The sequence below is a fragment of the Natator depressus genome, chromosome 7 (assembly GCF_965152275.1).
Source record: "Natator depressus isolate rNatDep1 chromosome 7, rNatDep2.hap1, whole genome shotgun sequence".
Lineage (NCBI taxonomy): Eukaryota > Metazoa > Chordata > Testudines > Cheloniidae > Natator > Natator depressus.
The window spans coordinates 29554912-29575410 of NC_134240.1; the positions used below are offsets into that span (position 1 = coordinate 29554912).

General features: G+C 58.7%; 2 protein-coding genes and 1 non-coding gene across 4 annotated transcripts; 2 read left to right on the forward strand and 1 right to left on the reverse strand.

Moving 5' to 3' along the window:
* Nucleotides 1–1098: 1098 nt before the first annotated feature.
* SLC29A2 (solute carrier family 29 member 2) lies at nt 1099–11021 on the forward strand. 2 transcript variants are annotated; one of them, XM_074959710.1, is made up of 14 exons: nt 1099–1500; nt 2054–2324; nt 5117–5225; nt 6329–6410; nt 6681–6871; nt 7377–7516; nt 7937–8071; nt 8290–8387; nt 8737–8821; nt 9179–9396; nt 9610–9715; nt 9898–9983; nt 10219–10418; nt 10814–11021. In XM_074959710.1, the coding sequence occupies exons 3-14, from the start codon at nt 5197–5199 to the stop codon at nt 10923–10925; spliced, it is 1482 nt and encodes a 493-aa protein (XP_074815811.1). In that variant the 5' UTR covers nt 1099–1500; nt 2054–2324; nt 5117–5196; the 3' UTR covers nt 10926–11021. The 2 variants fall into 2 exon arrangements, with proteins under 2 accessions (XP_074815811.1, XP_074815810.1); XM_074959709.1 differs by lacking the exon at nt 2054–2324.
* Nucleotides 11022–15774: 4753 nt separating this feature from the next.
* Nucleotides 15775–15856, reverse strand: TRNAS-GCU (transfer RNA serine (anticodon GCU)). The gene has a single exon. It is a non-coding gene; the product is annotated as a tRNA-Ser (tRNA).
* Nucleotides 15857–16208: 352 nt separating this feature from the next.
* Nucleotides 16209–20230, forward strand: B4GAT1 (beta-1,4-glucuronyltransferase 1). The gene is made up of 2 exons (XM_074957823.1): nt 16209–17408; nt 19565–20230. Exons 1-2 carry the CDS (start codon nt 16326–16328, stop codon nt 19754–19756), a joined length of 1275 nt encoding a protein of 424 aa, XP_074813924.1. The 5' UTR covers nt 16209–16325; the 3' UTR covers nt 19757–20230.
* The last annotated feature ends 269 nt before the right edge of the window (nt 20231–20499 follow it).

A 20499-nucleotide genomic window follows, 5' to 3' on the forward strand; every position in this document is an offset into this window, starting at 1 on the left:
CACAGTCCGGATAGACAAAAGCGGAGGGGGAAACTGAGGCACCGAGCGGGGGAAGGAAATTACCTGAGGTCACCAATCAGGGTGAGTGGTGGAGCAGGGCAGAGACCCCCTTTCCCAGAGTCCCAGCAGGAGCCCCTGGGATCCAGGGGGAGCAGTGTGTGACTGGGGACGGGGCGCTCAGGGCAGCTACAGTGGGAAGCGGTTTGCAGGGGAGTGGGATGTGACTGGAGAAGGAGGGGTCGCGGGGGTAGGGGGGTTGTGATTGGAGAATGCAGCCTGGCCCCGCCCCCCGTCAAAATTTCCATGTTTTGGCGGGAACGGGAAGTACCAAGTACAACAACAAGTGGAGGTGAGTGAGCGCCTGGCACTGCCCAGCCCCTGAGACGGGCTGCCCGCCTCCCGAGAACAGGGCCTCTCTGTGCACCACGGGGGGGTGCCCGGAGCCCCGCCGCAATCCGGGCATGGGGGGCAGCGCCCCAGAGCAGGGACCCCCCTGCGATCCGGGCACGGGGTGGGGGCAGCGCCCCAGAGCGGGGACCCCCCCCTGCGATCCGGGCACGGGGTGGGGGCAGCGCCCCAGAGCGGGGACCCCCCCTGCGATCCGGGCACGGGGTGGGGGCAGCGCCCCAGAGCGGGGACCCCCCCGCGATCCGGGCACGGGGTGGGGGCAGCGCCCCAGAGCGGGGACCCCCCCTGCGATCCGGGCACGGGGTGGGGGCAGCGCCCCAGAGCGGGGACCTCACAGCCCCCGATCCGAGGACCATGTTGCTAAACCCGATTTCCTTCCACTTCAGCTCCCTCTCCCCTAAGCCCAGGTGAGTCGGGACGGGCTGGGTCAGATTTACCGGGGGGGGGGTGCTACCGCGGGCAGCGTCACCCTTTGGAACGCGCCTTCCCGGGGCGGGGGCGATCCCAGGGGGCGGGACTAGCCCAGGCTAAAACTGCTCCGCTCCCCGGCGCTGCGTGTCCCGTGGGGTGCTACGGGGGGTGTCAGTGGCCCCCGCCCCGGCAATCCCCGGCCGGCGGGAAGGGCCGCTGGGGTCCGGACCCTTCTCTAGGGGACCCCGGGGGCGGGGCGAGGCGAGGCAGCAAGTGGATGCGCGGCTGGGCTGTTTCCGGCGCACACCCGCCAGCGCACGGAGACCGGGTCGCGCTAGCTGGTGAAATCGCATCGGCCTTGGGGGCCATGGAGCCTCAGCCCGGCTGATTGCTTCCCTCTCCCACCCCCCGTGCCGGGGGGTCCGGCCGGCCGGCTCCGCGGGGCCGCTGGCGGGGCCGGGGCGAAGGGAACAAACCGGTTCCGACCCCTCTGGCCGCCCGGTACCATGTCGCTGCCCCCTGCAGCGTAGCGGTTCCGTTTTCACACGTGGTTGCACTGGGCAGCGCTGCGGCGCAGCCGGAAGACACGTTCCTCGTGTGACCTCGGGGGCTTTGTAAGGGGGCAGGACTCTCCCCTTTGCCCTTGAGGGAGTGCAGAGGCATTTCAGCCGGAGATAGAGGGTAATGGCTGTGCTGGGGGTCACTGGCTTGGGGGCGGGGGTCTGCATTGTCGGGGTGCCTCAGAGGGGTGGTAAAGGGGGCAGTTGGAGTGTGCTGTTGGGAATTCGGGGGTGTCTGCAGTGGGGGGTGGCTGGATTGTCGTGGAGGTTCGGTTTCCCTCCTGTGGGGAGGTTTGGGGGGCAATGAGGGGTGTCATAGCAGTGTACAGAGTGAAGATGGGGGGTGTTGGTGTGTGGCTACACAGTGTGTGCATGATGGTATGGGGGGGGTGACTTGGGAGAGTGTGGTGGGGGGAAGTTCTGGTATTTTTCTTCTTCCTGGTTAATTTCAATCAATGTCATTGTTCGAAAACAGGGCACCATGTGGGTGCTAGATGCACCTCTGTACCAGGACAGCTGCAGCCACACAAGGGGTACATCACTTTAACAACACTTTAACAATTTGCAGCATCAAAGCAATACAAACCCTATGAGTGAAAGCGTCCAGCCTTCCTGGGTGTCTGCATTATGTTACAGGCTTTAACTTCATGACCGTATGCTATTTTCCTCCACAGGACCCTGCTTCATTCAGTGCTCAGGTGACCTCTGGCCAGTCAAACAAGCGGCTCTTCAATATTTTGTTTCCTCCTCACTGTTCAATGGGTGCCCAGGCCTTCTTCCTGGGTACACCACCCAGCCCCTGCCCTGAATACAGAATTGCTGATTTCCTCCTGGGCTTTTCTATGGCGCGCAGAAATAGAGTATCTGAGAGCTTGTCAAATATTGATGAATTTATCTTCTCAACACCTCTATAAGCGAGAGGCGGGTATTACCCCCATGTTACAGGTGAGGCACTGAGAGTTTAGGGTCAAGTGTATCCACTAATTTTGGGTACCCACTGAGTCAGCTACAATCTGTTTCTTCAGTGCCATTAGCATTACATAGAACAACATATGTTCAAACCCCAGCTCCCACTGATTTCAATTGCAGCGGTGAGTGCTCAGTGCTTCTACAGATCAGACCCCAGGCTTTCAAGTCCGACACCCAGAAAACGAGGAACACACAATTAGCAATCACTAAAGTCTGGGTGACGTGACTTGCCCAGCAGCCCACAGGAACTCGGTGGCAGAGGCAGGGGCAGACTCCAGTGCTCCACAGCAGCATTCACCTACTTGAATAATGAGCCCCTCCTTCCTCTCCCTGCAGCCCCCTGCCTCCTCCACTGCTCACCTGCCAGCTGCTACAACAAAGGAGGCAGGGTCCCACGAACAACAACCTCCTTCACCGCACACCTCTAATTCATCCCCAGAGCAGGTCCGGCCTGTGTGCTGAATGCAGCAGGGGCTTGTGTAGAAAAACAGACTGTGGTTAAAGACTCTATCAGATCCAATAGGCACAAGGGGCTGAATTGAGGCTGCACGGGCAACCTTAATTCTGGAACTTCCTAGTGCTTGACCTTCCAACCTTGCTAATGTTCTTTTCACGCCTTTTTTTGTGTGTAATTGGCTAGGTTTTAAAAAAAATGCCAATTCTATCATGTGGCATCTTATTGACACCCACATGGGTCATCAGCAGGGAGTCCCTGCCGCTTGAGCTTATTGAGTAATTGATAGCTGTTCTCTTCTGTGTGGCCCAGGAGGGTGGGATACTTTGCCAGTGTATTTCACAGCTGTCTCACTATTCCTCAGCTGTCAGCAGACCCTGGAATCTCAGGTTCTATTCCAAGCTCTAGGGAGGAGTGTGATCCTGGCTCTTGCCCCTTTTCCTCAAGCTTGACCCCTTCTGTCCCCTCCCCTCCAATCTGTCCCACTCCCATTCGCCTCACCTAGTCAGTCCCAATCTCCACTCCGCAGACCTCTGATCCTCCAGCTCCTTGTCCTAGTCTACTCCTTTCATTCCGCCTGATCTGGATCTTGTCCCCTCTGTATTTGAATTGGGTGATTTACTCCTCCGCTCTGCCTGGGTGCCAGTAAGGGACCCATTGACCACCCAAGAGAGAGAGGCTCTCAGTTCCAGTGCCTGGAAAAGGTCTGGTTTTGCCCCATAGACCTGAGCTGGAGGGAGAATGCTCAAGCCCTCTGTGAGGATGGAGCATGCCCAGTGAGGATGGATTCTTAGAAATGTTAGTTAAGCTCTAAGGAGACTCTACTGAGCACATGTGAACCGCAATATTTTCAAATTTGGGTAGATGGATTTTCGTGGGGATTGCAAAAGGCACAGCCCTGGCAGACAGCCCACCCTGCCAAATAAAGTCCCTGCTGCAAAGCATGGGGATGCTAGAGCCAAAGTAAAGGTCTCCAAAATATGTATATATATAGTTAACATGGGCAAAACCATACATTGTTCCCTAACCTCATTCTTGGAGATGGCGGAGCTGTTTTGGCTGAAATTTTCCCAAAATATTTGGCCTGATGACATGAGTCTGAAATTTCAGCCTGTCTGGTTAAAGTCTAGCAAAGTTTTAAGCACTTAACAATAGCGTCCTATAATGGGAAGTGTCAGGCTCCCAACCCTGCCTAGGGAATTCTCCGGTTCGGTCTGATGTCTTAATTTGACCATTGGCTGAGCAGTCCCGAAGAGATTTTGGTAAATTTCAAAGTGCAGACAAGTCTCCTGTTAAAACCCTCAGTTTAGATGGTGCAAGCTGGAGTGATGTTTTGTTTTAGCTGGTCAGAGGGGAACCCAGGGCACCCCCAACTGGCTGACAGCTGCGAAAGCAGCTTGTAGCCTCATCCCCACCACAGACACAACCTGGAGCAAGGCTGGGACACGTCCTTCGGGCTTGAGATGCCTCAGGCAAAGGCAGGGCCTTCAGGCTAGGGAAGGGACTTGTGGCTGTTTGCCAGTGGCATGCCTGGCCGATTCCCAGCAGGTAATGGGAGCTCTGTATAGAATAAAGCCTGGGCCGGGTCTGCTGCCAGCGCTGGGAGGCACTGACAGTCACTCCCCCCTCGCCATTGCAGTGGAGAATCTCACAAGCAGGCCTGGTGCTAGGGGCGCTGCGCTGGCCGCTCCCCCCTCACAGTCACTGCTGGCCCAATGCCCCTGGTTGGTACTAGGGGGCACTGTCCTACAGAGAACAGGGCAGGGTCTCTGTAGGGGGCATTCTCCCCTAGGTGTCAGTGCTGGGTGCAGTGCCGCAGGGAGTGCATGGGGGCTTGGTAGGGGGTGTTCTCCCATCACAGTGTGTGCTGGTCTCGATGCCCCAGTGCGGAGCTGGGGGGTGCTGTGCTGCAGGGTGCTCAGTAGGGGGCACTCAGGAGCCAGAACTCCTGGGTGTAATGCCCAGCTTGAGGAGCAGAGTGAGGTCTAGTGAGTTAGGGGCAGGAGCCTGGGTTCTATCCCAGCTCTGGGAGGGGACAGGGGCTGGGACAGGAGTCCATATTCCTGGGGTCTATCCTAGCTTTGGAAGGAAACGTGGGTACCCAAGGGCTGTTTTTTCTGTTCCTGGGGTTAGCTGGCCTCTGTCTTCACCTGCCTTCCACAGCGGAGCTGGGAGCCTCCCTGTGAGGCCCCTGTATGAGCAGATTTCTCCTTAAGCCCATCCCCCCTCCATGGGTTGTGTTTTTCCATCCCCCAGGGCTCCTTGGTGGGTTGAGGGCTGCTCCCTCCCTGTTATTAAGAGTGTTTTGTTCTAGGTGCTGCAGGGAACCAGTCAGGGCTGTCCACTGCCCCCACCCTCCCCACAAGGCCCGGAGACATCCCCCGCAGTACCCAGATGGCTCGACAGGACAAGCCCAAGGACCAGTGAGTGGCAGATCCCCTTTGCCAACAACAGACCCTGGGCACCCTCTGTGGGGGGGTGGAGCTCTGCCTGGGCAGGGGACGTACTCTGGGACCACCATCCCCCAGGGGCTGTGTCCTGTGGGGAGGGGTGGGAGAGGCTGGGAGTCAGGACACCTGGGTTCTGTGCCAGATTCATGTGTGGGCTGGGGAGGGAAAGGGGCTGCCCCATGGACACCCTGGGAGTAAAGGAGCAGGGTGGGAGATAAGTGGCCACCCTGCCCACTCGGTAAAACCTTGGTCAAACCAAGGCACTTGCGCTCCCTGAACCCACCCATAAGGGGGGCAGGAGGAGGGGTCGAGCCGCGGACCATGCCTAACACCACACCCTGACCCATCCCCGCAGGCCCTCAGGGAGGGGACCCCCATTAGCTATGCAGTCAGTGCTCCCTGGAGCTAATGAGAAATGACTGCAGAGCAAGGGGAGTGGGGTTAGTGGGTCAAGCAGATGGGGGCTGGGAGCCAGGACTCCGGGGTTCTATCCCCAGCTCTGGGAGGGGAGTGGGGTATGGTGGGTTAGAGCGGGCAGGCGGGGGAGGGGAGAGCTGGCAGCCAGGGGACTCTGGGTTCTATCCCTGCCTCGGACGTAAGGCAGTGTGCAGTCCCCACCCCATCCCACTCTGGGGGCAGCTTGGGGGAGGAGTGGGTGGAGAATTGCAGATCTCTAAGTTGGGAAAGAGATTTACCTGTCCAGGTGTGAGCAGCAGAGCCAGGAAAGAGGGTGGTGGCAGGTGGGGAGGGTGCCTGGCTTGGTAGCCTGGATTGGAGCGGGGAGGTCCATGAGGATTCTAGTCCCTGCACCCCACATAGCTGGGTCCTAAATGGAGACCATCCCCAATCGGGGCCCCATCTGAGGCAAGTTTGCTGGGCTCAGCCCAGTCCCTCAGGAGGGAGCCCCAGCTGGCTGACCGGGGACTGAACGTGCCACCAAGACTGAGTCCCTCTCTGTGCCCACAGAAGGGAAATGCCCCAGATGCCAGTCCCCCACCAGCCTGGGGCAGGGTCAGAGCCAGTGCCCCCTAGAGGGGGAAGGCCTTGTTCCCATGGTGATGGTGTCTCTCCCCCAGGTTTCATGCTGTGGGAATCATCATCTTCATCCTGGGTCTGGGCACCCTCCTGCCCTGGAACTTCTTCATCACGGCCATCCCGGTACTGACCCTGAGTGCCATGGGGCTCTGGGGGGATGGGAGGGGCTGAGGGGACTGGTGTAGGCAAGGGGCAGGTACAGTGCTGCGGGGAGGAGAAGGGGAAGTGGGGTGCTGGGCTAAGGGAGGGGGAGCACTGGGGGGACAGGTGTGCAGCCCTGCATGTGGGGGTCTTGGCGGGGCTTAGGGGAGGGTGGCTCAGTGGGGGAGGTGCCCCTGGGGCTGTGTGGGCAGCAGGGCTGCAGCCCCATCTCACCTCGTCTCTACCCCACAGTATTTCCAGGCCCGGCTCATCGTAGGGACCAGCTCGTCCGTGGGCCCGGGCGGGAACAGCTCTTGGGGGAACAGCTCTGGGACGCAGCCAGCCCCAGCCCGGGATGACTTCAACTTCAACAACTGGCTCACGCTGCTCTCCCAGCTCCCTCTGCTTCTCTTCACTCTGCTCAACTCCTTCCTCTACCAATGGTGAGAGACCTTGGTCCTGCCAGGGCTTCTCAGTCCTGATCCCAGGCCCCTGCGATCCCAGCCCGGGGCTCCTCCCCACCCCCCAGCTCTGCCGGGGCGTCTCAGTCCTGACCCCAGCCCGGGGTTCCCCCTCCTCCCAGCTCTGCCGGTGCCTCTCAGTCCTGACTCCAGCCCCTTGCGATCCCAGCCTCAGGCTCCCCCACTCACCCCCTAGCTCTGACCTGCAGTCCCCTGCAGTTCCAGGGGCTTCTAATCCTGACAACCTCAGCACCGGGATGGGTGGGGTCCCTTTATAAACAGCGCCAGTGCCCCATCCCCACCGCAGGGGCTAGCAGGGAAGCCAGAGGGTCCCTCTCCCTCCCACACACCCCTGTGGTCTTGTTGAGCTGGCCCCCCTGCAGTCGGGGCTGATGGGGTGACAAGGCACCAGCGGCCCAACATTGAGTCAGCCCCGGAGTGATGGGTGAGACCCCCTGGCTCTGACCTGCTCCCCCTCCCCCCGCAGCATCCCGGACAAGGTGCGGGTCCTCGGCAGCATGAGTGGCATCCTCCTCCTCTTCATCCTCACGGCCGTGCTGGTCAGGGTGGAAATGCCCCCCCACAGCTTCTTCTCCATCACCATAGGCTCTGTGTGGTTCATTAACTGTGAGTGGGGGCGAGGAATGGGACACAGGGGCTTTCCCCTCTCGGGAGCCCCAAGGCTGAGGGGCTGGTTGGCTTGGGAGGGCGGGGAGTGGGTCTGCAAAGCTTCTCCTTCCATTGTGCCCCTATGGGGCCAAATACAGTGACTCACAGCCCACTGAGTGCAGGGGGATTGGAGCCAAAAGGGAGCTGGGGGGGTCCGTGATGGGGTTGTGCACCCACGTGGGAGATGCGACTGATGATGGTGTGGGGGAGGGGGCAGCGAGGGCATGGTGTATTTTTTGTGGGGGGGGGAAGCTAAGCGTTAACTCCCAGGGGATTGGCGGGGAGGGGGCTGGGCTCAGCATTCCCGCCTCCTCCTCCCATGGCACTGGGGGTCCCCGGGCCGTGGGGGCAGTTCTGACCCACTGTGTCTCTACCCAGCCTTCTGCGCCGTCCTGCAAGGCAGCCTGTTCGGGCAGCTGGGCACCCTGCCCCAGGGCTACAGCACGCGCTTCCTGAGCGGCCAGGGCATGGCCGGGACCTTCGCCGCCAGTGCCATGCTGCTTTCCATGGCTAGTGAGTATGACGGGGATCCGCCTCGCCACCCGCAGCCCCTCTCCTGCTCCCCCCACTGAGCCCCAGCCCTAGCACTGAGTGTGAGGGGAGAGCGCCCCCTACTGAGTCCTCCCTCCCTGCAGCACAGCGCCCCCTAGTGCTGCACTGGGACATTGGGCTCAGCGCCCCTTCCTGCTGTCTGCGTGCTGTTGCTCCACGTGCTGTGCTGGCTGTTTCAGGTGGTGTGGATGCGCAGACGTCTGCCCTGAGCTACTTCATCACCCCCTGTATCGGGACCCTGATCTCCATTGTCTGCTATCTGATGCTGCCCCGTATGGTGAGATGCTGCACCGCCGGGGCAGGGAATGTGGCATAGGGACTTTCCCCTCTGGGGGGCGCTGGCTCCAAGCCGGCTGGGGATGCAAGCAGTGGGTGTGGGTGTGCCAGGCCCCAGAGGGTTGGGGACTTATAAAAGCAGTGTCCCAGCAGTGTCCCTAGCTGGCTGGACCCATGTGGGAGAGGTTAGGGCTTTGGGATGGGGCTGTTGGGGGAGTGGGGGGCAGTGTGTAGCAGCCAGGGGGGTTGTGTATTAGCAATGGAGGGATTGTAGGGACATGGGTGTGGTGCCCTGGGGTCAGATGTGTGCCCCTTCCACAGACCTGCTCCTGTCCTGTTGCCCCCTGCAGGCTTTCTTCTGTCACTACATGGAGCGGAGTTGGCAGCGTGACCCACGCAATGAGTTGGAGACCAAGGCTGGGCTGCTGGGCCCCGGTACGCTAGCCCCTGGGGAGTTGTAGGGCCCTTTGCAGCAGGGGACACCTCGCTGCCCGCAGCTTGGGAGAGGGCTCATTGGTGGGCAGGGTGCGAGTGGGCAGGTGAGGCCGCTCACACCCATGTGCTGTGCTCACCCACCTTGCCCTGGCTCCTCATGTGCCCACGTGCTGTGCTGACACCTTGCACACAGACCCTGTTGCACGCCGCATGGGGTGTCACACCCCCTGGTACACCCAGGCACTTTATCATACGCCCTCGCGCTGCAATGGGTGGTGTCCAAACCCCCCGCTATGCCCAGGCTAGCTGAAGACCTCTGGGATCTCTGTACACTGCCTCTCTTCCCTGTGTCCCCAGAGGAACAGAGTGGGGACCAGTTGGAGAGGCCTGGGGAGGAGCCGCAGGGCCCGGAGAAGCCAATGGTGGGAATGGTTAACGGGACGTTCAGGACATTGGAAGAGATCAGCGTGGAGAGCTCTGGGAAGGGAGCCTTCGCCCTGCACAATGGGACAGCCAATTCCCAGAACAGGGGGCCGGGACCAGAGAGACCATCGGTGTTCGGTGTGCTCCGAAAGGTAAGGGGGATTGGGGGAAGAGTCCCTGTGGTACCCTATAAACAGCCCCAATGCCCCATCCCAGAGGTAGCTGCATCTCAGTGCCAGGCAAGGGATCCCTGGGTAAACCGCCCCTGCCTTACCCCCTGCAGGCAGCTGCGTCTTGTTGAGGGGTTCTGGAGCTATTGGGGGTGGGGCCCAGCTGGCTCTGACTGTCTTCCCACCCCCCTGCAGATCTGGCTGCTGGCACTCTGCATTGTCATGGTTTTCACTGTCACCCTGTCCGTGTTCCCTGCCATCACTGCTACCGTCACCAGCACTTCGGAGAGCAGGCAGTGGAGTGAGTATAGGGAGTGGGGTCTCATGGTTAGAACATGGGGGGCTGGGAGCTGGCACTCCTGGCGTGAATCCCTGGCTCTGGGTGGTGCTGTGATTTGATGCCCCAGGGCTGGGTTGGAGCAGGCGCCCCCTAGAGATGAAAGCCTCATGTCCTGTTCCCCAACTCTTCCCCCCTTCACGCAGGTGAGTTCTTCACCCCTGTCTGCTGCTTCTTGTTGTTCAACGTGATGGACTGGATGGGCCGCAGCGTCACCTCATGCTGCCTCTGGGTGAGTGGGGGGACACCCAGCCCCTGGCCAAGCTCTGCACTCATTGGCAGGGATGGGGTGGGGGGGGAATCGGCAGCCTCCATCGGCGGTGAACCCTTGGGGCAAAGGGAGGGCTTAATGGAGTGGGTGACGTTGCGGGGGGCACAATCCTGCACTGGGTCTGCATGGGGGAGATTAGCCCATGATTGCTGGGTTTCCCTCCCACTCTGACCCCCCCCACCTTGCTGCTCTCCAGCCAGAGAAGAGGCTATGGCTACTCCCCCTGCTGGTGGGCCTGCGCTTCCTGTTTGTGCCTCTGCTGATGCTGTGCCAGGCCGAGCCCCGCACCCGCCTGCCCGTGCTCTTCCACCAGGATGCCTGGTTCATCCTCTTCATGCTGCCTTTCTCCTTCTCCAATGGCTACTTCGTCTCGCTCACCATGTGCCTCGCCCCCAAGTGAGTGCTGCCCAGGGTCGGGGCTCAGTAGGGGGCGCTCTCCCAGCGCAGTCAGTGCTGAGCGCAATGCCCCAGTGTGCTGCTAGGGGGCGCTTTTCTGAACTGCAGGAAACAGGGTGGGGAAGGTTTCTAGGGGGTGCTCTCCCAGCGCAGTCAGTGCTGAGCCCAATGCCCCAGTGTGCTGCTAGGGGGTGCTGTGCTGCACTGCAAGGGGAGGTCTGTAGGGGGCGCTCTCCCAGCGCGGTCAGAGTGGCATCTCAGCTCCAGGAGAGGGATCCTGATGTAAACAGCTCTCACAGCCCACCCGAGAAGTGGCTGCATCTCAGTGCTGGGTTTCTCTGCATGTTGGGGAGTGGTGTGTGTGGTTCTCAGCCGTGTCCTCTCTTGCCCCATAGGCAGGTGCTGCCACAGGAAAGCGAGCTGGCTGGAGCCATCATGACCTTCTTCCTGGCACTAGGACTGTCGTGTGGGGCAGGGCTCTCCTTCCTCCTCAAGGCCCTGCTGTGAGCCCCCCTCAGATCCATCCCCTCATCTTCCTGCAGCATCCACCATCGCCAGCGGCTCGTCTGACTGCACCCCATCAAACTGGGGGGCTTGGAATAGGAGGGACGGGGGGCTTTGCATAGGAGGGGGGCTGGTACCTCTTGACTTCCTCCTTTCTTTCCACGGGCATCATCTCAGCCTGGTGGGTGTAAAGATTAGTATCCTGTCCCGCCCCCCCCCCCCAGTCTCCTGTTACAAGGCAGATACCCCATCAGGGGTTGCCCCCCAGCCCCATTCTGCTCCCCACCACCATTCCATAGAAATTCCAGCAAAGGGGATGTCTATAGAATGGTGTGGAGGGGGAGGAAAGGGTTAATGTAAAGAGATATCTGGGTTTTTAATGTCTTTATTTGTGGGGCTCCTGGGCTGATTTTGGCTGGCTCCTGAGCCCAAGTGGGGGGCCTGAGCCCATGAGGTGTCATGGGTTACACAAAGGGACACCATAGCATACCACTTTGCCTGGAGATTCAGATAGAGCCCAGGACTCCTGGGTTCTGTCTCCAACTCCTGCCCCTTCACCCTGGGGTTGAGGAAGGAGAGGACCCCAAGGGTTGCTGGGGCTTTGCCTCTGCTGCAGAAACGCACATCCAAGCCAGACTGCTGGCTGGGCTCTAAAGAGTTAAATATCCCCTCTCTCCTGACCCCCATAAAGGTCCTGGCTCCTGACTGGCAAATGCCACAGTGTGGTGGCTACTGCCCTTTAGAGGGAATATTGCCTAATGGGAAGGACAGGAGATGGGAGCAAGGACACCTGGGTTCTGTCCCCAGCTCTGGGAGGCGCATGCTGGCCAGTTGATTGTAAACTATTTGGGGCAAGGTCTTGTCTGTGCTCTAAAGTGCCTAGTATGCTTTAGGTCCGTGGCTCTCAAACTTCCGTCCTGGTCACCCCTTTCACACAGCAAGCTTCTGAGTGCGAACCCCCCTTACAAATTAAAAACACTTTTTTGTGTATTTAACACTATTATAAATACTAGAGGTTTGGGGGTGGAGGTTGAGAGCTCGTGACTCCCCATGTAATAACCTCACGACGACCCCCAGTTTGAGAACCCCCCTGCCTTAGGTGCTAGATAAATAATAATAGTTAGAGTAGGTGTGGCTGAGACCCAGGACTCTTGGGTTCTACTCTGGGCTCAGGGAGGGGCTGAGAGCTGGTCACATGAGGGGAAACTGACGTACAGAGTAATCTGCATTTGTAAAGCACTTTGGAGTCCCTTAGTGGAAGGTGCTGAAGGACAATAATCTCGTGGCCTAGATAAGGGACTTCCCTCCCAACCCCTGCTGGTCCCAGTTCTTGAGCCTGCCAGCCAGGTCTCCATGAGCACCCCAGGACTGGCACATCCCCTCCTGGCAGTGCCCTGGGGCACTGCCTGCTGCAGCGTCCAAAGAAGGGAAAGAAACCTCTTTTGTTGTTAACTTTCTGGTGCATAAAGGTTTAATTTCTCCACTGGAACCTCTGCCCCTTTGTGTCTTCCCCCAGATTCTTCTCTCCACCTTTAGGACTTTATGGTAGTTAGATTCGCCCCCTTCTGAGTACGAACCTTGGACCTCCCGAGCCAAAGGAGTGATTCCTCTAGCAGGCATCAGTAGCCATGGCCCAGCTGCTAGCAGGCAGCTTTGTGCTACTGGAAGAGTTCAAGGGTGGCTCATGGGCAGGTCTGGTGACTCAGCAGACCTGGGTTTGGTTCCCTGCTGTGCCCTGTATTCCCTGCATGTCCCTTAGCCTCTCTGTGCCTCAATTTCCCCATCTGTACAATGAAGATATTAGCACTGCCCTGCCCTGCCCTCCCCTCCCTGGGGCACGAGGGTATATTCAGTTCATGTTGTGATGTGCCCAGATACCATGGTGGCAGGTGCAATAGAAATCCCTGTGAGAGAGAAGGATATGGTGGCATTTTTCCCCGTTGGCTTTATTGTGTGTGTGGGGCTGGGGTGGCTGTTTTACTGTATTTCATAGGCTGCTTTTTGCTCTTTTTAATAAGTTTGATTTTTATTTTTATTTTTTTCAATAAAAGTGATGTGAGGTTTTTTTACAAGGATTTGTCTTGGCCTCTGTGGGTTAACTCCCCATTTGTCGCTGAGAGCAATTGTGGGGTGGTGGACCTGGGAAACCAAGGCTAAGCGGGCAGGTATTCTGTAGGCGCACAGCCCCCATCCCACCCCATCCCATAGCAACGTGGGGCTGGGTGTGGATATGTGCCATCCTGTGCACTGCTTTGCTGGTTTTGCCTAAACTACTGCAGGGGACAGGGTGTATGTGTGTAAAAATCTCCCCCTTCTCCCAGTACCACTGCTGCCCCCACCCCCTACGCTGGGTAGGAGCAGGTAGCCGAGCCATGCGGATCTAGGACTGTTCCATGTGAGTTATTTACATTATACGCACCTGCCATCTAGTGGAAGGGTAGCTCGCCCTCAGGGTAATCCCTCCTACCAGGAGTCCCATAAACCAGATCCTAAGGAGCAGTTCTGTCTCTAGTCAGCTCCAGTCAGAGACCTCAGCCCAGTCACCCACATGGCTCCCTAGACCCACAGCCCTGACACTGACTAATCAAATTATACTTGTGGGCTTCGGCTGACCCCCTGCAGGTGTCAGGAAGGGAATTTTTTTTCCCTGACGCATAATTCCCCCCTGCCCCCTTCCTCTGAAGCATCAGAGATCAGCCACAATTGGAGACAAGATGCTGGACAGGCTCTGTCAGTGCTTGAAGATGGTTTGGAGAATCAATTTTATAGATGCCTGGCTGGTGTCTTGGGCTTGGTTTATGCTAAGGGCTGGTCTCCACTAGAAAATTAGATGGATGTCACCCCTGGCTGTGCAAAATCATTAGAGAGAGAGAGAGAGAGACTTAAAAAGCTCTATCTGTTCATCTTACCAAAAAGGAGAGGTGACTGGATTACAGTCTGTGTGTACATTTCTGGGGACAAAAGGCCAAGTACTCACCGGCTCTTTGACCTAACGGAGCTCTGGGGGGCCACATTATAAAAAAGCTGTTGAAAAATTGGAGAGGTTGCAGAGAAGAGCCAAACAAACGAATGGGAAAAATGCTGTAGCAAGAGACGAAGGAGCTCAATCCATTCAGCTTCTCAAAGAGAAGATCAGGAGGTGGCTTGATCTAGGTATCTAAGTACCTTCATGGAGAGAAGACACCAAATACTGACAGGCTCTTTAAGCTAGCAAAGAAAGGCAAAACAAGAACCAAGAGGTGACAGCTGAAGCCAGACATGTTCCAAGGAGAAATAAGGCACCCGTTTTTAACAGAACAGGTGATTAACCAGCGGCACAAACTGCCAAGGGAAGTGGTGGATTCTCTATCTCTTGGGGTCTTCAAATCCAGCCTGGCTGCCTTGGGGGAAGATGCTGTAGTCAAACCCAAGTGACCGGGCTCAGTGCAGGGATACCAGTGGCAATCTCTGGCCTGGACCATACAGCAGGTCAGACTAGATGATCTGCTGGCCCTTTTTGGCCTTAAACTCTATGAATGAAGCCACAAATATTCACAGGTCAGGCTACTTCGATGCCAGCTGTACCCTTGGGCTCCTTTTAGCTGCTACTGCCCAGGGCACCTATCCTGTTCAGCCTAATTCTTTGCCAATCTTCTGCTGTTTGCTGGACTCAACCTCCTGCCTTAGCTTCCCGGCCAAGAAGGGGTTAATCTGAGAGTTTCATCTAGCTCACCATGTTGGGAGAGTGAGTCTGTTGGGTCTTCGCCCTGTTCCTTGCAACACAGGGGCTCATGCCACCCCCACACCTGCCCCCATCCCCCTCAACAGACCCCAAGCCCCCACCTTCTTCCCTCAGGTGGGGTTCCCGCAGGGAAGAGGGGATACCCCATGCTGGGGCTGCTCTCTGGCCCCTCTCCAGGATCTGTGATGAATTGAGAGGGGGCTGGTGGTGGTGATGGGGAATGATGGGGTGATGGGGAATGAATGGTGGGGTACTATGACGGCACTGCCTGAAGCAAAACATCACATAAGAACAGCCATATTGGGTCAGACCAATGGTGCATCTAGCCCAGTATCCTCTCTGCCAACAGTGGCCAAAGCTGGGTGTTTCGGAGGGAGTCCATGGGAGGGATGTGCCCCCCAGCATGCTGTACTCAGCATAACCACAAACTCTGGCATGGAAAATAGATTCCTGACTTCTGTTCCCAGGTCTTGGAGGGGGCTAGTGGTTACAACAGAGGGGCGGAGAGCCAGGACTCACTGGGTTCCAGTCCCCGTTCAGCCACTGATTGTCTGGGTGTGTTCCTCCCCAGCTCTCTGCCTCAGTTTCCACATCTTTCAAGGGGGAGGACACACCCAGGCCCCACTTATGCCCGAATGAGGAGGAACATCCATCCCATCCAGAGGTCTCCCTTCGGCCCCTCTAGTGAGTGACAGATCCCCTGCCGTCTGCCTTCGTCTAAGCAGGGGTTGTTGGCTGCCCTACCTGCACCCCACGAATAGCTCGCTTTCATATTCCTAGGGCAGTGTATTGGGGAGTCTAATACAATTCCCAGCCCACCACCCAATAGACCCCCCCACCCATTCGATCTACTGTGGGCTATCGGGGTTCCAGTGTGTCATTTCACCCACCCCAAATGCACCTGTTGGGGCCCCTGATACTGAGGGGGGATTTTATTGAACACCCCTCCCCACAGCCTTAACCCCAGGGGCTGAGACTTTATTACATGAATGGAGAAAGAATGAGACAAGTTGAACAGTAGACGCAGCTCTCATTACCCTTAAGGCTGCGAACATCCCCCACCCCCTTTCTTCCAGAATCAGTCCAGAAAATAATGCACGTTGAACCTTCTTCTTCGTCCCAAAAAGGGAGCGACGAGGGTGGGATTCGAACCCACGCGTGCAGAGCACAATGGATTAGCAGTCCATCGCCTTAACCACTCGGCCACCTCGTCTCTCATGTTGAGTTCTGCTTGCCAAACCAGCCATACCCCTGAGAGTGTGTGAGTGGGGACAAGAGTGCACGGGACGGGGAGGGTCTGTGTGCAGAGGCCTTGATTCCCCCTGCGCTGCCTTTTGCACACACCCCCTTGCCCGGACACCCTCCCCCTCCCTGTCCCTCCCTTGCCCCATCCGAGCCGGGCCCGGATGCAGCCGGAGGCGCGCGAGCCAGTCCCGTGCAATGGTCAGAACACCCCCCCCCGACACTCCCCCGGCGCCCCCTGTCCCCGGCGGGCGGGGCGCGGTGGCGAGCCGGCCTGCAGTGGCTCCTCCCTAGGGCAGGTGGCGCGCTGCCGCAGCGACGGGCGCCTCCATTCCCGGCCCCCGGCTGGCTGCATGGAGGGGCCGGGAGCTGCAGCCGCCCGCTGCCTGCGCCGGTCCCCTCTGGCGAGCATGGGCGCAGCGCGCCGGGCCTGAGCGGGGATGCAGGGCCCCGCCAGATGCTCCTTCTTCAAGGCGCTGCTGTGGGCGCTGGCGCTGGTGGCCCTGCTGCAGCTGCTCTACCTGTCCCTGCTCTCGGGGCTCCACGGCCGCCAGCAGCGCTCCCGCTACTCGGAGCTGTTCGGGGGGCGCCGGGGCGAGGCGCCCGGCCGGCCCAGCGAGCAGCAGAAGGAGCAGCTGAAGCGCGCCCTGGCCAGCGGCGGGCGGCTGGATGCCAGCGGGCAGTACCGGATCTACACGGACATGCTGGGGCCTCCGGAGCGGGCGGGGCGGGCGCCCGACCTGGTGCTCGCCACCCACACCAGCCTGAGCAACCTGCACCAGCTGCAGGAGCTGGTGGGGCGCTGGCAGGGCCCGGTCTCCGTGGCGCTCTTTGCGCCGGGCCCCGCCGAGGTGCGGCTGGCCACGCTGATGCTCTACGCCCTGGGGGCGCTGTGCGGGCCAGTGCGGCAGCTGGTGAGTGCCCACCTGGTGTGCCACTCCGGGGACCTGGCCGCCTTCCCCGAGCTAGAGGACCGGGCGGAGTTTGCCCGGCTCAAGGCCTGTGGGGATGTCTTCGCCAAGCTGGCCCGGGCCGGGGCGGGCCGGCGTAACTATGCCCTGGGCGCCAACGCCTCATACCCCAACAACCTGCTGCGCAATGTGGCGCGGGGGGCGGCCACGGGGCACTACACGCTCGTGCTGGACGTGGACATGCTGCCCAGCGAGGGGTTGCGTGAGGCCTTCCTGGCACTAGCTGCAACCTTGGGTGCTGAGGGGCCACCCGGCGTCTTTGTGGTGCCCGCCTTTGAGATCCGGCACACCCGGCGCCTCCCAGGTGCCAAGGCCGAGCTGCTGCAGCTGTATCAGGTGGGGGAGATCCGGCCGTTCTACGAGGAGCTCTGCCCACGCTGCCAGGCCCCCACCAACTACTCACGCTGGCTGAACCTGCCTCCAGGCAGTTCCCTGAACATTGCCTACACCGTGGAGTGGAGGGACCCCTGGGAGCCCTTCTACATCAGTGCCAACTCTGTGCCACCCTATGATGAAAGATTCAAGCAGTATGGGTTCAACCGCATCAGCCAGGTACCTGCTTCACTGGGCATGGGGAGGCATTTGTGCCATGGGAGCCAGCCCCAGATATACGCCCAGCCACTCCAAGAGATGGAGCAGGGTGTCCTTGACCTGTGGGTGAAACAAGTCTGGGAAGTCTCAGCCAGGTGCTCTCCTGATCACTAGGCACTTCAGGTTATGCTCACTGAGCCTCATAGAGGGCACCCGAACACAGGGCTGCTGCAAGGATATTTTGCGCCCTAGGCAAAACTTCCACCTTGCATACCCCCCCACCCCCAACAACCTCCGAAAACTAGTAAACTTAGCATTATAAACAGCCTGTCAGAACGGGTAACGGCTGTTGTAATGTTTCTTTTTTACCTTTAAGGTGTTTCAGTTGTTTGCCATTGCCTCTGATGGTGTCCCATTCAAAGTCTTACTATTGTGCAAAGCTAAACAATTGAGCCTTGCCAGCCACGTTAGGCAGGGTGACAAATTCCCCTTGCCCCAAAGGGCCATTATCTCCTGGTGACTAATTTCTACTCCAAGTCTGTAAAGCAGACTTTTAAGGTAAATACATTATTCCTTCAATATTACCCATGCACACATCTCACAAAGATTCTCACTCTTGTCAAGTTACCAGCTTTGTGTAGATCCCTTCCACATTCCTCTTTGTGGGTAAGTGCCCTGTAAGACACATGTGGGGTGCAGTGAGTTTGTCAGGCCTGCAGTGACAGCAGTTTGTGAAGATCAGGGGGCCCTTTGCCAAGGGGTGCTGGTGTCACATTGAGCTTAGGGTGGCTGACAGTATGGGGCAGGGCTCTGAAGCTGGTGGGGCAGGTAACGCTCACTGGGCTGGGGGGCAGGCGGTGCCGGGATGGGGCAGGGGCAGGTACCTGTCAGTCTCCAGCGCTCGGGCCGCACCAGGGCCAGCAGCCTCTTCACCTCAGAGTCTCCCCAGCTTGCCCGGGGGCCACTCCTCCTCTCAGGCTGTCCAGGAGGACGCGAGCGGGGGGCGCTGCCGCAGAGGAGACGCAAGGGGCTGGGCTCAGCTGGGGCCCCGCACCTGCTGGCTGAGAGCAGCAGGAACCGGGTGCTGCTTGGGGGGAGCCAGGTGGCCGAGCCCAGGGCGCCTACGCTCCCTGCATGCCCCTGCTGCTGTGGAGGCTGCCGCAGCCCTGGGCTCGGGCCACCTGGCACCCGGGCCACCTGGCACCCGGTTCCTGCTGCTTTCGGCTGGCAGGTGCAGGGCCCCAGCCGAGCCCAGCCCCTTGCGCCTCCTCCGTGACGAAGCCCCCCGCCCGTGTCCTTCTGGGCGGCCGCGGTGGCAGTGGCTGGGGAGCCTGAGAGGAGGAGTGGCCCCCGGGCAAGCAGGGGAGACTCCGAGGTGAAGAGGCTGCTGGCCCTGGCACGGCCCGAGCATTGGAGACTGACAGGTATCTTCCCCTAAGCAATAGTGTAAAAAAAGATTTGGGGGTACCGCTTTTTGGCGCCCCCATATCTCGGCGCCCTAGGTGGCCGAGTAGTTCGCCTAGTGGTTACACCAACCCTGCCCGAACATGGCCCTGTGAGACACCTGGGCAGGGTGTGAGAAGTGAATATTTCCTTCCCGGCAAGGGGGCTTTGGCCCTGATCCAGCCCTAGGTCATGGGTATTTACTGGCTGGGGGGAGAAACAGCACAATGTAGGGGGCAATGTGCTGCAGGAAGCAGGGTGGGGGGTTCAGTAAGAGGTGCTTTCACCTTGCAGTTAGTACTGTTCCCAATGCCAGGGCTGCACCGGGGTTGCCGTAAACACTGAAGTGCCATCTGTCCAGTGAGATGTAAAATGGGCCTTGGCCCCTTGTGCTTACTAACGACCATTTGTCCCTTTTCCTACAGTTTCCATCCAGTGGAGAATTTCCACTTCCTGTGCTGAACTGTAGTGCTCTGTGAAGCTGTGAAATAGCCCCCACATCCCACACTGTATCTGAGCTCTGGGTGAGGGATCCTTGTATAAAACAGCTCCAGTGCCCCACCCCAGAGGTGGTTGCATCTTAGTCCCAGGAGAAGGATCCCAGTATAAATAGCCCCTGCACTCCACTCTAGAGGTGGCTGCTTTTCAGCCCTCAGTGTAACAGATTTCGGAGTCTGGTGGGGGTGGGGATTACCCTGGTCTCTCGTTCACAGCTCTCCTGTCCCCTTTCACAGGCATGTGAGCTCCATGTGGCCGGGTACAGTTTCTCAGTACTGAACAATGCTTTCCTGGTGCACAAGGGCTTCAAGGTGCCGAGCGAGTTCCATGCACAGAAGGATGCCGAGAATCAGCGCAATAAGGTGCTCTTCCGCCAGTTCAAGCAGGAGCTGAAGCTGAAGTATCCTGGCTCACTGCACCGGTGCTGATGGTCCTGCCATCTCTGGCACAGCTCCTCAGACCTGCCTTCCCCGTGACCCTTCATCTGTAGCTTTGGTGTCATAGTGTTTTTAGGGGGCCCTGCCCAATCTGGGCCTGCAACGCCCCCCCTTTCCATTGAGTCATTAACCCCCACATCGGACAGAGGTTTATAGCTAGGGGGGAATCTTTCCAGCCACATGACACTGGATCCTGCACCTGCCCCAACCTGTTGCTGGGGTCATGGATTCCTGTATCCCCTCCCCCAATATACTTCAGCATTCTCCTCCCCAATTTCCCATTGAACAGCAGGCTGTCAGAACAGAGGACCTCCTGCTGCGGCCTGTATGGGCAGAGAACAGTTGTTTCCTCCCTCAGCAGCTCCCTTGTTATGATTCTTTCCCTTCTTGAGCAGGGAGAAAGGGGCTGTTCTGGACTCAGCATCCCCATCTCCCTTTCTGTAGGTGGCTGTGGGGTGGGAGCTAGTATAGGGATTAGAGAAGGGGGGTGGGGAGTCAGGACTTGTGGGATCTTTCCCTATCTCTGAGAGGAGAGTAGGCCCTAGTGGTTAAAGAATGAGGAGCTGAAAGTCGGGACTCCTGGGTTCTGTTCCCAGTTTTGTCACTGATTCTATTTGCCCTCCACCAAGTCCCCTCCCCTTTCTGCAGCTCATTTTTCCCCTTTTTGTAAAATGGGAATTAACGCACTGACCTACCTCCTCAGGGCAGGGGGCATGAGGCTTAATTTATGAAGA

Bases quoted from the DNA above. Each gene is read 5' to 3' on its own strand.
- B4GAT1 (XM_074957823.1), top strand. From the start codon at position 16,326: ATGCAGGGCCCCGCCAGATGCTCCTTCTTCAAGGCGCTGCTGTGGGCG. The intron at 17,409-19,564 runs GTACCTGCTTCA...CCCCTTTCACAG, and splicing joins GGTTCAACCGCATCAGCCAG to GCATGTGAGCTCCATGTGGC.
- SLC29A2 (XM_074959710.1), top strand. From the start codon at position 5,197: ATGGCTCGACAGGACAAGCCCAAGGACCA. The intron at 5,226-6,328 runs GTGAGTGGCAGA...TCTCTCCCCCAG, and splicing joins CAGGACAAGCCCAAGGACCA to GTTTCATGCTGTGGGAATCA. The intron at 8,072-8,289 runs GTGAGTATGACG...TGGCTGTTTCAG, and splicing joins CATGCTGCTTTCCATGGCTA to GTGGTGTGGATGCGCAGACG.